This window comes from Seriola dumerili, unplaced genomic scaffold (genome assembly GCF_002260705.1).
Source record: "Seriola dumerili isolate Sdu_G_001 unplaced genomic scaffold, Sdu_1.0 BDQW01000035.1, whole genome shotgun sequence".
NCBI classification, from domain to species: Eukaryota; Metazoa; Chordata; class Actinopteri; order Carangiformes; family Carangidae; genus Seriola; species Seriola dumerili.
The window spans coordinates 74556-89924 of record NW_019174290.1 but is presented as its reverse complement, the minus strand read 5'-3'; the positions used below and the strand labels follow the sequence as shown (position 1 = coordinate 89924).

The 15369-nt window shown below is 39.2% G+C and overlaps 1 protein-coding gene across 1 annotated transcript; it reads left to right on the top strand.

Moving 5' to 3' along the window:
* The first annotated feature begins 3209 nt into the window (after positions 1 to 3209).
* LOC111216643 (interleukin-2 receptor subunit beta-like) lies at positions 3210 to 15130 on the top strand. Its single transcript, XM_022738235.1, has 11 exons — positions 3210 to 3296; positions 9319 to 9377; positions 10848 to 11071; positions 11198 to 11309; positions 11428 to 11524; positions 11665 to 11752; positions 11847 to 11980; positions 12820 to 13027; positions 13349 to 13442; positions 13544 to 13616; positions 14309 to 15130. Exons 3-11 carry the CDS (start codon positions 10966 to 10968, stop codon positions 15128 to 15130), a joined length of 1734 nt encoding a protein of 577 aa, XP_022593956.1. The 5' UTR covers positions 3210 to 3296; positions 9319 to 9377; positions 10848 to 10965.
* Positions 15131 to 15369: the final 239 nt, after the last annotated feature.

The window sequence follows — 15369 nt, the reverse complement described above, 5'->3', positions numbered from 1 at the left end:
TGTTATTAAGATTGGTAAGTACATAAGACAAATTAGAGAAGCACAAACTCTAGTATCTATCTCTAGATCCTGTATTGTCACTGAAGGACAGCCACATTTAAACATTTCTATCATTTTTGTTGTTGATTCAAACAAACAGAAGATCGAGAGCAGCTAAACAGCCAATTAAGGAGACAGGTAATCAGCAACAGAGAAACACTCTTCACAGTTGTTTTTTTTTTTAACCAAAACGACACCCACTTTCACACCTAGTCATTTTGCTGAGATATGTTTTTCTGAAGTATCAACATGCATTTAAACACGTAAAAACAACTTGATTCCTTTGAAAGTGAAAGATAGTTGCTGTATTATTTACTTTTGCTGCTGGAAACATAGACACACAAAGTCAAGTGACTATTTTACCACCAGCTGTTTGACATGTCTTAAAGTAAAAGAGAAGTGACACTTCTGAAATTCCTGCCTTCCTCTTTTTAATAAAGTGGCCATTTATTTAGTAAAGGTCTTTGCTGTGTAGTTTTGCCAAGTTAACTTGGTTTTTTTTTGTGTTTTTTTTCTCTCTGCTGTTCCAGTCAGTAGGAATAACTGTCTTGACCTGGCCTAGCTGGTTAGTGTTCTGACCCGACACGTAAATTATTTCTGTCATCTCAACAGTTGTTGGAGGTAGCATATGGGGGCAGTGCACTGTCAGTTTTGTTATTTAGTCTTAAATTTTTATTTATATATTTTTTTTAATTAACTGTAAAAAGAACATTGAGAATAAGTTAATTTATATGCATTTTATTTTTTGTATCAAGGTATTTCTATTCTATCACTACAAATTCAATTAATGACTGATTTTCAGCTGATAAAAAGACACCAACGTAATGTTGTTGATGGTAAATTCAAACATTTTCCACTTGAGGGCAGTGAAGTTTCAGAGCAGTTTTTAACCATAGCATACAGTACAACTGTAGTATGAACTCTGACATCTAGTCTGACAACATGTTAGTTTCTCTTCAACTTCAATATTTAAGTTACTTAAGCTGGTGCTGGTCTGTCTTGAACACTGCCAGTTAATCTCATTTATATTAGTTGGTGCCCTGCCTACAGATTAACAAATGCTTTATTTACTTTTTCCTGTCTGGAAATTAGGTCAAACTACAACATATCGTATATAAATACAAATCAGGGTGTTGAGAAATATTTTGAACATTCAGGTATGAAAAGACCAATGGACTGACTGACTTGTGGTTGCTTCTTTATGTTAATTTCTTGTCTCTTTATAATCATTTCGCATTTTTGGTCATTTTGTGTCTTTTATTTGAACACTGACTTTCAAACAAGAAATAAAGTCACTTCATACAGAGGCTCTGGGTGCATTAGGCCCATTCAGTAAATCAATCCATGCTGCAGCTGCGCACAATGTGAGCGCTGCTGTTGCTGGAGCAGAAGTCCATTTGCATATGTTGGTGTACAAAAAGTTGAAGTTAAATGTGTTGTGGCATGAGGTACGTACATAATGTGATACTATGCAGTTCACACATTTTTTAACCACAGAATCAACTCTGGAAAACAAATTATCAGTGAACACGAGTGTGCATAACAGCAACATGGTTATTTTGGCTCAGCAGTGTGCATTGCGGCCTGTCTTTTATACTGCCACTAGGAGGCGGCAAATTTAAAAATCTGACACTACATGTAGGATCTTTGATTAAACCAGAAGTTAGACCAATTTTCTATTAGCAATCACTTTAACTTTTAACTTTATGCAGTACAACAACATAGTCTGTTGAAAATGCAACCTGAGGGCTAATCACTGCATTGAAGGTATGTTAACGTAACTTGTTTCTGAAAGGAAGGGCTTGGATTCTTTCAAGTCTACCTTGAGACAACATTCACATACCCATATGTATGGTGAAAGACTTATTAGCCATTGTAATAATTTCTCCTGTCCACATCAGCTGCAAAGTGATTCCTTCCTATAGCACAACTCCACTGTAAGTGACGGCGGACACAATCCACAGGACTCATTCTGTGCAACAATTAATTCTAAAGTTCAGCCTAAATCAGTACGATGTTTCAATAGTCTGCCTTAGACAAAACAAGTTGGTCTTCCAAAGGTCTTTTTAGTACATAATTCTCTCCCTGTCTTTCCCTGTGTATGTGTCTTTGCTTCCTGCTGGTTTGTGTCCGACTGTTATGAGTTCATCATCTTTGTAAAGTCCAACATAACTTCTTTATATACAAAGTTTATGATTTACTCTGCTTGTAATTTTAGCATGAAACACTGTGGACTGTGGATTTGATCTCCCATTTCTCACATTGTATAGTTGTGATGGGAGGAGAAATGGTTAGTTGGACTTCTCATGATTAAAAAAAAAAAACTCCAGGCCAAGAAGTAGTTCCTCATGACACATGGCCCCTGTAAAACAAACAAGATATAATGTGTTTATCGGTGAGCTTCCTTTAAATTACACTTTTAAATTCCTTTTAAAATAGACTTAACCTTTAAGCTATCCTGTAAGTTTGAAAACTAAGGGAAATGGATGCATGAAATTAAGGATCAATCCATTTTCTGCTGCTAATGCAGGGTTGGGTCCTGGTGGCAGGTCTGGTCAAGTAGTCCTGACATCCTTCTCCTGAGCAGCGTTTCCAGTTCCTCCTGGGGGCGTTCCCAGGGCAGATGAGATATATAATCAGTCCATTGTGTTCTGGGTCTACTCTGGGGCCTCCTACCACTTGGACATGCCTGGAAGACCTCCAATGAAAGGCTTCCAGGAAGTATCCTGATCAGGTGCCCGAACCACCTCAACTGGCTCTACTCCAAGATCCCTATTAACAGAGGTAGAGGTTTGTGTTAGGGTGTTTTAAGAGTTATTTTTACGGGCATTTTAAGGACTAGTTTGGGAAAGCACACACTTCTGTTACTTCTCACCAAATGTGATTTTAACAATTTGAGAGGCAATGATTAACTCGGAGTGCCAGTAACTAAAGTGAATAAGTAATCGTAAAGTAACAGGAACAGCAGGAAAAAGAGAACGGAAAGTAACAAACTGACACTAACAAGGGTTTTTTCATCCTGTTGATTCATACTTCTTGAAACACGGATAACATGTCACCCAGATACTACCTTTAGGGGAACCACACAAACCACAGACCTTTTTTTTTCATGTAGAAAGCTTCCCTATACGTCACTTTAGATCATGACAGAAGCCTTGAAACAAAAACCTTTCAGTACAATCTCAGACTACAGACATGGAAACAACTTATCAATCATTTTTAACGTAAATGGACAGAACCAGAGAAACGGGAGCCAGGTAGGTTCTTAGGTTCTTATATGAATTAATTCTGGTCAAGAGCTATTTTCTAATGCAGGTCAAACTTGTTTTCCGGAATAATGAATCAATGAGTCTGTGGCGGGAAATGATGCTACGGCGTGACACTGATGATTTAGAGGATGATAATGTCGAGTTCGGTTTCTTCATGATGTATTTTTGAAGACAGATTACACGTGTGCGTGTCTTACAATGAAACTGATAACAATGATGACATCAATGATCGTGGTGAGGAAACAGCAATAATTTTTTTCTGAGTAGAACGATTACATCGGAGTTATGAAGTAAACTTAAAAGCTTTTTCTGAAGCTGTCACTGTACGTCACATCTTCAAGTCTTCCATTGAAACAAGACAGTGATGAAATATTTTGGATGTTTGATTAAATTCCTGTTATTGTAAACATACCCTAAACACAAGTATATCATTGTGAAAACAAACTTTTTAGACCTCTCATAATTAATATTAAACCCAGAAGATAACCTTGTATTACTAATGTCGGCCAAATTTCAATAACAGTAACCATTTAAAACCGTCTACTTTTGTGTTTTTGAAGTACTGGCCCATGGAAAAGATAATGTTAACAAAGAGACAGAGAAATGTGGGGAACAAGCTGTTTGAAAATGAGAGATGTGGTTTGTGTGGGCAGTTATGAGAAGATGGAGGAAGTAAGAGGCTGAGAGAAGTCACACAGTGGAGGAGTGAGGTGAGGAGAGAGAAAGAGACTTCATGAGGCATTAAAAGGTCAAATCAAATGTTTTTTGCTAATTAAACAAGAGTCTATACAGTAAAACTAGCAGCTCTGTGAGGCTGTGCTTTGAGCTGAATGCTAATGTCAGCATACTAGGTCAAAATTAAATTTTGACCTGGTGGCACTAGAGGACAAGTCGGTGGGTCAGTATGTTTCATTCTGTGGGGACTGTAAATGTTTTCACCAAATTTCAAGATAGTCCATCCAACAGTTTTCACTCCAAACATGTCAACTTAATGGTAGCGTTGGAGTAAAATAATGAGGCAGTCACCACATTTATTGGGATACAACATCTGATCCATAAACATCTGCACCAAAGTTTTGTGGCAATCTACCTAGTACATGTTGACTAAACAATCTGACAAACCCACACGGTTTCTCTGATGATCAGCCATGTCCCTGCTGTTGTTTCAGACTATGTTGCTTACTCCTACATGCTACGTGCTGCTGTTGCAGTAGATGTACATTTCTTCACGGACAACCCACACTGATTCAGTTATAGTGTTATAACCAAATGAGCAACAAAATTTCTTGCCCTTTGACTTTCACATACCTGCTTGAAACCTTAGCTAACTCGATTGGTGACAGACAAGTGGGTGTTCACACCAAAAACAGCCCTGCACATAAACGATGCAGGTGGCTGCGTTGGTAGCAGCATGTTGCCTCAGGTATTTGTGAGATATAAAATATGATCCAGGAAGTCCAGTAGGAGTAGCAGACTAATGAGACTTACCAGAAGCCAAAACACTGCACAGTAGTTTATAATACTCTGAGACAGGATTTTACAAATCTGTTGTTATTTGTTGATATGGTAGAAACTTTGATGTAGCGGTCTATGACAAGGTAAATTCAACATTCACCTTACAAGGTAATTTGCCAGGGATGTGTGTTGGCATGCATTACATTCGCAGCAACATGTAACAAGACAATCTACTGTGTTCATTAGTATCATTCAGTGAGGATCTCGGCTTTATCACAAAGGACAAAGGTTGGGTTGTGTGGTCTAGATCTGGTGACCCAGTTAACAATCATGCCCAAATTCCCACGCTGAGGCTGTTCTGTCCCCAATGTTAACAGTGAACATTGCATCCTGCAGACTACATTTAACTCAAACATGATTTTGGGTTAGTTTTATTCTTATAAGTGTCATTAGGGACTGTGATTAACATAGGAAAGGTCAATGAACTCCAGCTGATTCTATGATTTCAACTAACATGAGTAGCTTTCAAAAAGAAAAGAGTTGAATGAATTGAAATGTTTGTATGACATGCATCTAGTAAATGCATCTAAAGGACTGACACTAGCCTCGCAATATGGCAGCTGTTAGAGGCTGTGACTTTAGAAATCTTTGCACCAGGATCACCAAGAAAAATGTGCGTAAGAAAGCATGAGATAAGAGGACCATACATGCTGGATAATAAATGTTTTTTTCCCTTCTTATTAGAAACAACAGTAGCTTTCTGGGAAGAGAAGGGGGTTAGGAAGTGGTTTGTGTGTGTGCTTATTGTGTGCGTGTTCGTTTGTGTGGTTGTTTGCTTCTATCTCTATGAAAAAGAAAGAAGAAAGACAGAAAGAGAGGAAAGAGAGAGGCCGAGAACAGTGTTAGCTTTTTCATTTCGCCGTTGGACTAGGTTAGGGGAAGTCCAAATGTCAGAAGAAAACAGATAAATATAAACTGAACCAAAATGCACCTTAGTGATAAGAGTTTACAAATAGAAAGAACCATCGAGCAGATAGTATCTGACAAACTGAGACTAGACGTCTTAATTCTTTAGATCTGTCAAGAACTAGCAGTGAGGATTTTCCCACTATGAAGTTGATAGTTACATGATGTGGTCAACCGAACTGAGTCAAATTTCTAATGGTCATTTAAGAAATGCAGGGAAGGTAGGTGGTGGACTCCACAGCATGACTTTGAATGGTGTCATTAATCTCATGAAATCAGACTTGATTTGACTACACAACAGCTACATATTCTCACCAAAGCAGAACAATTCTGACTGTAGTCAGCATTATATTATGAGACTGAGCAAAAGCCTACTGACAAGTTAGTAAGTTATAGTCAACACGTCTCGGCAGATATCTGATTAGAATGGAAAGCTTGCAGCATTAGCATTTAGCCATCAGATTCAGAGCACAGAAACTGCCCCAAAACAGGAGGCTACCACTTTGAAATGACGTTAAAGGCGAAATTGAGCAATTTAGAATTGCACCACCATTAAGGTCCATTGAACTTGCAAGAAGCAGATTCATAAAGGAATGGTCAAAACTGACAAAGTAGGAGCTGAGATTTTTAATTCTTGGTTTGGATCCAGGATCCTACACTTCCCATTATGGTACTTGATTGTGTCTTTTATCAAGACTCTTTCTGTACACATCAAACTCCATGTGCCCGGTTTGATTTGTTTGTCTATACAAAGCTCCTCCAGGGCATGGTTTTCACATGGTTTCTCTTCGGCTAGTATATTGACTTTTTGACACAAGTGGTGCATTCCTCCTTTGAGATAAGATTTTTTTTTGTTGGTCAACAAAGTGACTTTGGATGTGACTGTGGACACTTGAGGTTTAATTGTAATTTACAAGTTGGAACAGATTTCAGTGGATTTCAGGACATACACATGTTTAAGCTACATCTTGAATTAGCGTCATCCTTCAGTTTTCAAGTTATACAGAAATGTATTTTAGACTATGCATTGCTGTGGCAAATGCTAATGTCTGATTCATAGGTATGTATCATTAGAAATTGTGCAACAGGAAACCTCAAAGAAGCTTCCACTAAGTTTTAACCACTGCTGTGAACCAGTTCACAAGGTATATGAAACTGTTGCTCAACCATAACATGATGGATACACTCACATCAAAGATCTTGTAATAATATTAAAAGTTCTGTAAATGAGAATTTAAACAATAATATAACAGCAAACAACTATTTTCTATGCAAAGATTTAGTGGAGTAATTGCGTCTCGAACAGAGAACGAAGGCACACCCCCTGTTTATGTTGTAATGTGGGTGTCTCTGTTCTTTGTTTTGGTCGCTGGTGCAGCAGTGTGTACGTGTTAGTCCCCCCTGTTAAACTGTTGATCCTCCCCACATTTATAGACACACAGGCAGCACCCACACATAACATGGCACAGTGCAGTACGCAGCGTTGAGGTAAAAGCGACCTTCCAAATTTTTCTCCACTGAAGAAACCACTTTTTTTTGGCTGAAAAGGCCCAGTCGGCTGGTGGCCAGTCAAAAAATCCATAAAGTTTCTACCTGTCTTTGCCAGCTCCGTCAGTGTCATTCATGAGGCCAGTCCCAGCGGATAAGTAAGGATGAATTTCTTTCCCAGTCTGACTGTGGAGCCAATACTGGTCTGGATTTCCCAAGATGGAGATTCCTACAAGCTGCTAAGGAGCTCTAGCTTGACTCGGAACTGGCTTTTGAACCGGCTAGCATTGCTGAGGAGCATATCACGGCAACGCAACCGTGGACTGGTTGTGGCTAAATTGTTTATTGTTGGCTCTCATGTATGCCGGGTAACTTTATTCAGTTGGTCTTTTTGCTGTGTTTTATGACCGCTTATACTAGAACTGAGGCCGGAGGTGTGGCAGACGAAGCACTTGTTTTGGTTTTGAGATGCTGGTCAACATCTGGTGGCAGTGATGCCTGTATAACTTTTAATATAATCCAATCATATGTAATCTGTTATCGAGGCAGTTAGTACTCCTTGTCACCACAATAACATTACTCCATTTTTCATTATCTTTGACATGTTATGTATATCTTGGCTAGATTGTCTGAGGATTCCATCTAAATGCAACCTTTGGGGTGTGAACTGCCATTTTTTCTTTAAAATTTCGGGGTTTTGATCTTGTTCTGCCACAAGATGCCACATTGCTTTCTCAAGCACCCACTGAGGAACATCTGAGACACCAAGAACTGTACAATAGGATGGACTTGATGTTACAGTTGTACTTTCTGTTACAGAAACTACAAAGAACTACTGTTATTGATACTGGACTTAAGTATTTTGACCCTTATAAGCAGCATTTACAATAGAGAGAGGCCTGAATCTAATACATACTGTGACTTTAAGAGGATCTAATCAATTCATCTTCCCTTTTCTCACCTTTTTAACAAGAGAGAACTTTTTTAACGCTTATCCATAGCAAAGATAAAAGTGGACTTGTTAAATATGTCTTCCTGGCTACTGACACATTTGCTTGCTTCCTATAAAGTTTACAACTGGGAAGGTACACAAGCTAATTATTATAAGGAGGTCATGACTTGCAATCTGATTAATGTCGTTTTGAGAACAGGAAGTGCACCTGTCACAATAATGGAACATTTTGGTTCTCAGAAAAAACACTCTGACCTTTATTAAATTGCATAAACAGGTGACCGGGGGAGGCAGTAAAAACTTCCACGTTCGCCTGTGCACGGAAATGGAAAAAGAAAAAAATTTTGTTAACATAAATGTTGTATGCACAATGTAAAAAAAAGAAATCTTTGCTTTAATAGAAATATATTCTATTAAATGCTAAAGATCTTTAAAAAGATAAATATATTAAGATAAGATATTGTAGTGTTATAGTGTAGTGTTATTGTGCAAAGTGACAGTTTTTGTATTTGGGGCTGTGGGTGTTTGTGGTTTAGTTTGCAGTGGGCTGCAATAACCACTTACCACGAATCCTACATGAAGCACACAGACACACACACACACACACACACACACACACACACACACACACACACAAACACACACACACACACACACACACACACAGTTATTTTTCATCCTGTTTTTGACAGTGTTTAAATGTCATTGTGGTGTACATAGATAGATAGCTACTGGGAAAAAGATGAGAGACACACATCAGACTGTATTCACACCAAAGTAGCAAGTGTCTACCTGTGTCGAGACTGCATTGTGGATTTATTATTTTTCCCCATTGTTTCTAGTTATAGAAACAGCTGCACAACAAGTAAAGCCATTAAGATATGCAGCAATTTATTAGTCAAAGGCAAATAAAAGAGGAATTGCTCTGAAGGGTTAAAATGCTTAACCACAAAAACTTAATTTTACACCATCGAGTTTAAGTGTGGGGGCGGATGCAAAGTTATGAAAGACTGATCTTGAATGATGATTCACTTTCTCAATAACCCTTCAGAGTACAACTATTATCGTCTATATTTCTTTGTTTTATGGGGGTGGCTGTTTGCCATTTCCTCTAAGGAAAAACTTTATTCATAAGATGTTCTCTTACAGGGCATCAAGTGGAATGAAACCAGTGCTTTGAAGCAGATCCTGAACAGCTTCACCAACAGGTAAGATACTAAAGCGAGGTCTTTGTTGACTTCATATTTCATGTTTATTTCTTAGATTAAGTGTGTCAATATCAAAACATGCAAGCGGCGACATATCACACAGTTTCATGTCACTAAGTGGTAAGATAAGATGTGATACCTAAACAGGTGGGCTGCTCTGTTTAAACATGGGGGTATTTTCCTGTTCTTTTTCTGTTTGTTTCACAGTAGGTTGTTCAGTTTCATCAATTAGTCATTAGCAGAGCTCTACACCCACATCTAATAAATATACAATGTTGTTCATTAACTGTGGCATTCTTCAGTTGTCAACTGCTGGGACTCACCGTACCATATGTTTAGTTTTTAGTTTTGTTTAGTTTTCTTTGTGGATTGGAGGAGATGAAAGTAGTCTTTCCTTTAGGCTGTGTACAGCGCCAACAGCCTTTACTCGGCAGGGAAACCTCTATGTAGCCTGAGAGGCAAAACCCAGGGTAAAAAGTCTAGATTAAATTACTTGCTGTTTAAGCTTATTGCTTTGAGCAAATCAACTTTTTTTTTTATCATCTTAGATCTTCTCTCTTCTTGATTTCAGCAGCTGACAGCAACAGGACAGATATTAGGGAGACAAAAATTCAATTTTGAAAAAAAAAAAAAAAAAAAGTAATTTGATTAACTGCCCTTGTTTCCAGTCAGATCCTGTAATAGCAGAAGCGTGGAGGTGACAGGATACATGCACATTAAGTAAAGCGTAGTAGGTATGTCAGGGTAGGTGGTTAGTATGGAACGCAGAGTGGAATTTTGCCCCACTTAAAGCCATGCAGTTAGTTAAGATGATATAAAGTGATTACTTTAGTATGTCTACTGCTGCCAAAAGTCAAGAATAGACTTCCAGTGATCAAAGAATAACTACACACCCGCTGAGAATCTAATCCTGTTTTGATGACATCCAGTGGTTCAACTTCTCACATTGTAACAATTAGGTGCTGGGTGAAGCAGGTTTGACAAACCTAAGTATGGAGGGCAGCAAAACACACTTTATAAATCTAAGCACAGTGGATCAAAGTGCTGTGAAGCAGGGCTCCGGATCCCACCTAGGTAGATGCTGTTTTCAATCTATAGGTCAATGAAATAAATAAAATCAGATAAAAGTTAAATGTGTGTTGACTCCAACATGGGTCTGACGCCTGAGTTAACAGAGAATTTCCTCTGCATAACATTTCATTATTAATCTGTCACATCCTAACAGGTGTTTTTCAGTCTGTGTATGTGGAACCAGAGCACACAGGATGTGAAACATTTCTATTTCTGCTTTTGCCATCACCTGTTGGTGTCACTACTGTTTCTCGGCATATTTGTGGTCAGGGGTATTTTTGGGCTGTGCAGATAAAAACTGACAAACAACAGGCCATTGATACTAAATAAAGAAGCAGAGCAATACTGTGTGTCATTCCTCTACATTTTGTCGACAGCTGCATCTTTCCATCTGCCCAGGATGAGAAGAGGGGGAAAGCAATGAGTTACACCTTGAAGCAGTCAACCGGCTTTGGAAACCAACCATCCTGAAGATTTGATTTCTCCCAGAAAAGAAAAACAACTGATGACACGATAAATGGAGAGAAACAAGAAAAGCCCTCTCCTGTTTCTACTTCTAGCTCTGCTTCATGTCTGCACTGTCAGAATGGACGTTGCAGACTGTCCGAGCCACCCAGATAAAAGTTTGTGATTTTTTTTTTTGATAACTTGATTTATATCGTTATTTTGTGTTGCATAATTGATTTCAACATCTTCTGAAAAATGACACAAAACTTGACATTTCACCTCTGTCTTATTATTTCTCACAGATCTCACCTGCTACAATGACTACAATCGTAACATCACTTGTGTGTGGAACAGTGCATACGACCACACAGATGCTGTGTGCACACTACACGCTAAAAGGAAGACTTCGATCAAGTAAGGACAGCAGTCAGTAAAAGAAAAACTAGTCATGTACTTACAGCAGATGCAAATATACTGTATGTGCACAAAAGCAGTAAAATGAAATTGAACATGACTTTTTTTTTTTTTTCAGGAAACGTGAATATTACTCTTTCTGTAACCTAGAGCCTGTTGACATCTCCAGACCAGCGCTAAAGAAGTGCTCCCTGTACTTCCACAAAGATAGCATTGTGAGTCTGAGAAGTCTATGTAACTCTCTCTATCTCTAGTCTTAAATCAAGCATTATCATTGGCTATATATCTTATTTTATTTTGTATTGTTTTATGAATGTTTTCTAAGAGCAATATTGTTTTCTTCATATTTTCTCAGTTTCAGGAGTTCCATGTATTGTCCATTGATCTGAGCTGTAAGGATGCGGAGAAAATTTTGACAATTTCCTACAAGCCAGTTTGCCACAGTGAGTATACTGAATGATATATTGACCTTTTGTGACATAACTTGTGAGATATTCATTGGGAACTTAAACAAACTATATTTGTGTGATCCTGCAGTAAAGCTGAATCGTCCAGGAAAACCAGATATCAACTTTACCACCATTTCCTGGTTTCCCCAAGTTGCACCCCATTCGAGACTCGACCTTTACGCCTCCCAGCTGCAGTGGAAAACAGAGGATCAGTCATGGAGTGTGTGTATACATTTTGTGTGTGTGTTCAAACTGGGCTACACAGAAATCTAGAAAAGAAAAGAAAAGAAAAGAAAAGAAAGGAAAAGAAAAGAAAAGAAAAGAAAAGAAAAGAAAAGAAAAGAAAAGAAAAGAAAAGAAAAGAAAAGAAGTAACACAGCCATAGCTGTGAGCCTCTGGCTATGGTTAGCAGAAGGCTAAACTATTAGCAACATTCAACATCGCCACTCATCACCTGCTTTTAATCTATCAACACAACCAACTACTACAACATAATTATTTATGAGGAGAATGATGATAGCAGCCTGTTACCTGTACGGAAGAAGTACAGCCATTTCTCTCCATCAATGAAACGCTTCCCCAATAATGACGCACATTTCCATCTGAGGGGATGTGCACAAACATTTATGGAGCAGCCAATGAATGCTCTCTCTCTCTGAAAAGATCTGTGATTGGTCCATCACGTGCTAGATTTTCTAAAGCCTGAAAAAAAAAAATCGAGAGGAAGTGCAGACATCTAGTTTGCTCTCAGACCACTTGAATTACAATATGCTGGTCTTAGGCCCAAGTCTGGCCCACATACTTCCACATCTGGGCACAGTCCAGCTGTTATGCTCTGGTCTCAGAGATATTAGACAATCATGCTGTACATGGGCCATATTCGGGCCTTGGAACCCAAGTATGGGCCAGATTTATTTTTGCCATGTGCCTACCCCAAATTGAATACATGAAATATATGAATTGATGAAATTAGTGTGTATGTATGTTAAATGATTTACACAAGCAGCAGTAAAAGAACAGACATGACAATCAGCCAATTAAATTTGTGTCTTCTTTGTCAGGATCCCTCTGTGCAGGAAAAAGACAAAGTGTCCAATTTGAAGTGCAAGACAGAGCTGGACCCCGACCTGCTTATAAAAGGAGAGAGGTACGAGGCACGCGTTCGAGTGAAGGCCGCTGAAAACCGGGTCAGATCAACCTGGAGTGACTGGAGCCCCACTGCATCATGGGAGTCACTTGAAGGTAGACCAAAACCACCACCACTATCAGGTAAATGTTGTTAAATATGAACAAAATTAATTGGTTTAGTTTAACAAATGTGATCAGTGAAAAGCAACATTTTACCAATACCACATGCTTTTACATCTGGAGATTTATTCATGGCTCTGCTTTAAATTCCTGAGAAGGAAACCAGTTGGATGAACAATACATGTTCAAACAGGAACAGATGTTTATCTTATATCACATGGAAAATAAGCTTATTTGCATTTTGAATGAATAAAACCCACATTTGTCATTTACAGTGGTATAAATACAGAATGTTTACCTCTTAGCTAATCTGGGTGACGTGCTCCGTCCTGTGTTTGTCAGGTGTTGCCGCGAAGATATGGGGCATGATCATCGCAGGCGCAGGGTTTGCCTTCTTTCTGGCTGTCATACTCTTGAGGAATGACAAAGGCACCTGGTGAGAAGACAAGAGATATTTCTATTCTGGTCTTTTGTGTTCAAGAAAAATAGGTTTTATCCGACAGCTCTGATTAAAGTTTATGTTATTTTGTCTTTTAGGGTTTACAAGAAGATCAAAGGTTCGCCCATACCAGACCCAAGAAAATCCTCCCTGAAGAATATGAATTTCCAGGTGAACCTATGAAATATTTTTCTGATTTTTCATCACTTGTTTTAATGTGTTGCCAATTACAACATATTAAAGCTGCTGTAAGTTGTAGGCACAAGCAGCATTTAGGAGACAAAGTGCATCAGTAGCATTAACACAGACCTACACATCTAGGTCACATATACTGTATGTCAAATAATCACAGTTTTGCTCTGTTTTGGTGTCAACCAACTTCTTTGAAAAGCATCTGACTCTTGAGCTAGATGTTCAATTTTCTTCTCCGTTCAGTCGGTAACAGCTCTTTAAGGCTTACCAGAGTTTTCTATCCTGAAAACACCTGACTGCTGCAATAATAGCAATGAGAGTGAACCAAAATTTGTCTCTAAATTTGCAAATCAGAAAACCAAAACAATGAGCTGAAAGGCGCTAAAATGCTCCATAAAGCTGAGGGGAACTGTACAGTTCTCTGCAGGTTCGTCACTATCATCACATGCTCTGACATTACACATTATCATCTGATCTGCTGTTAATATGAACATATCAGTTGGTGCAGTTTTAACTGTGGCACACTAGAGAACATCATGACATGAAACAGCAAGATTTACAGCCAACGTAAGATGTGAAACCAGACAGAAAAACGAATCATCATTATTCTTTATTTTTAATCTTTCCAATTCCTGCTCTCGCTCCCCCACCTCTTATCTTTACTCCTCCAGAATAAGTTGAGCCCTCACTCGACCAGCGAACTCTTTCTCTCCTTGAAACCGGAGGATATCATCTCTGTAGAGGTAACCTCCAGTGTGGATGCTGTGACACGGTGCAAGAAAGAGGCGGCACTGCTGGAGAAGATGAAAAGCGAGAACGGCTATGAGTCGACCAGTTCCAGCTTCTCCAATCCCAGTTACTCCCACCTGTGTGCTCCTCCTCCGGTCTCCTCGTCCACCACAGGGAATGTGGAGCCCTGTGCCGCTGATACACCTAATGGGTCTGTTGGTAGTCAGGGTGATGGTAAAACTGCAGAAGAGGTTAGGGAGGAAGAAAGAAAGAAAGAACTGGAGATCCAGCAGTTGCTTTCCAAAGGCAACAACAACAGTGAGCCAGTGCAGGTCATTTCAGACTATGAGAAACCGCCGGTCGAGCGCTTCAGGCTCCAGAGTCTTGACTCAGGTATGTGCAGTGGCGAAGAGGTTAGTCAAGAGAGTCTGGAAGGAGATAGCATTGGTGCGCCTGACAGCCATGATGAGGGGTCAGAGGACAAAAAGCAGGAGAGAGAGGGAGGGGATGGAAAAGTAGATTTCAAGATGCTGTTTGGAGGCAGTGGAAGCCTTTTTGGCAAAGGGTCCATTCAGGTTTGTTCTGATTATGAGCAAGTCCAGAGGATGCCTGACCCGGTTTCAGGCGGCCTTCTCACGTCGAGATCCGGCGTGGCCTCGTACCTTCTCTTTTATAAGCAGGTCGGGTCCAGTCTTCGTGCACTTCAAATTGGACATTTGTCTTTTTCCTGCAACAGAGGATCTGACAAGAAAGCACAAATTTAATTGGCTGATGTCATGTCTGCTTTTACTGCTGCTTGTGTAAATCATTTAATACATACACACAATTTCATCAATTCATATATTTGTATGGTATTCAATTTGGGGTAGGCACATGGCAAAAATAAATCTGGCCATACTTGGGTTCCAAGGCCCGAATATGCCCATGTACAGCGATGATGTCTAATATCCTCTGAGACAGTGCATAACAGCTGGCACTGTGCCAGATGTGGAAGATATGTGGT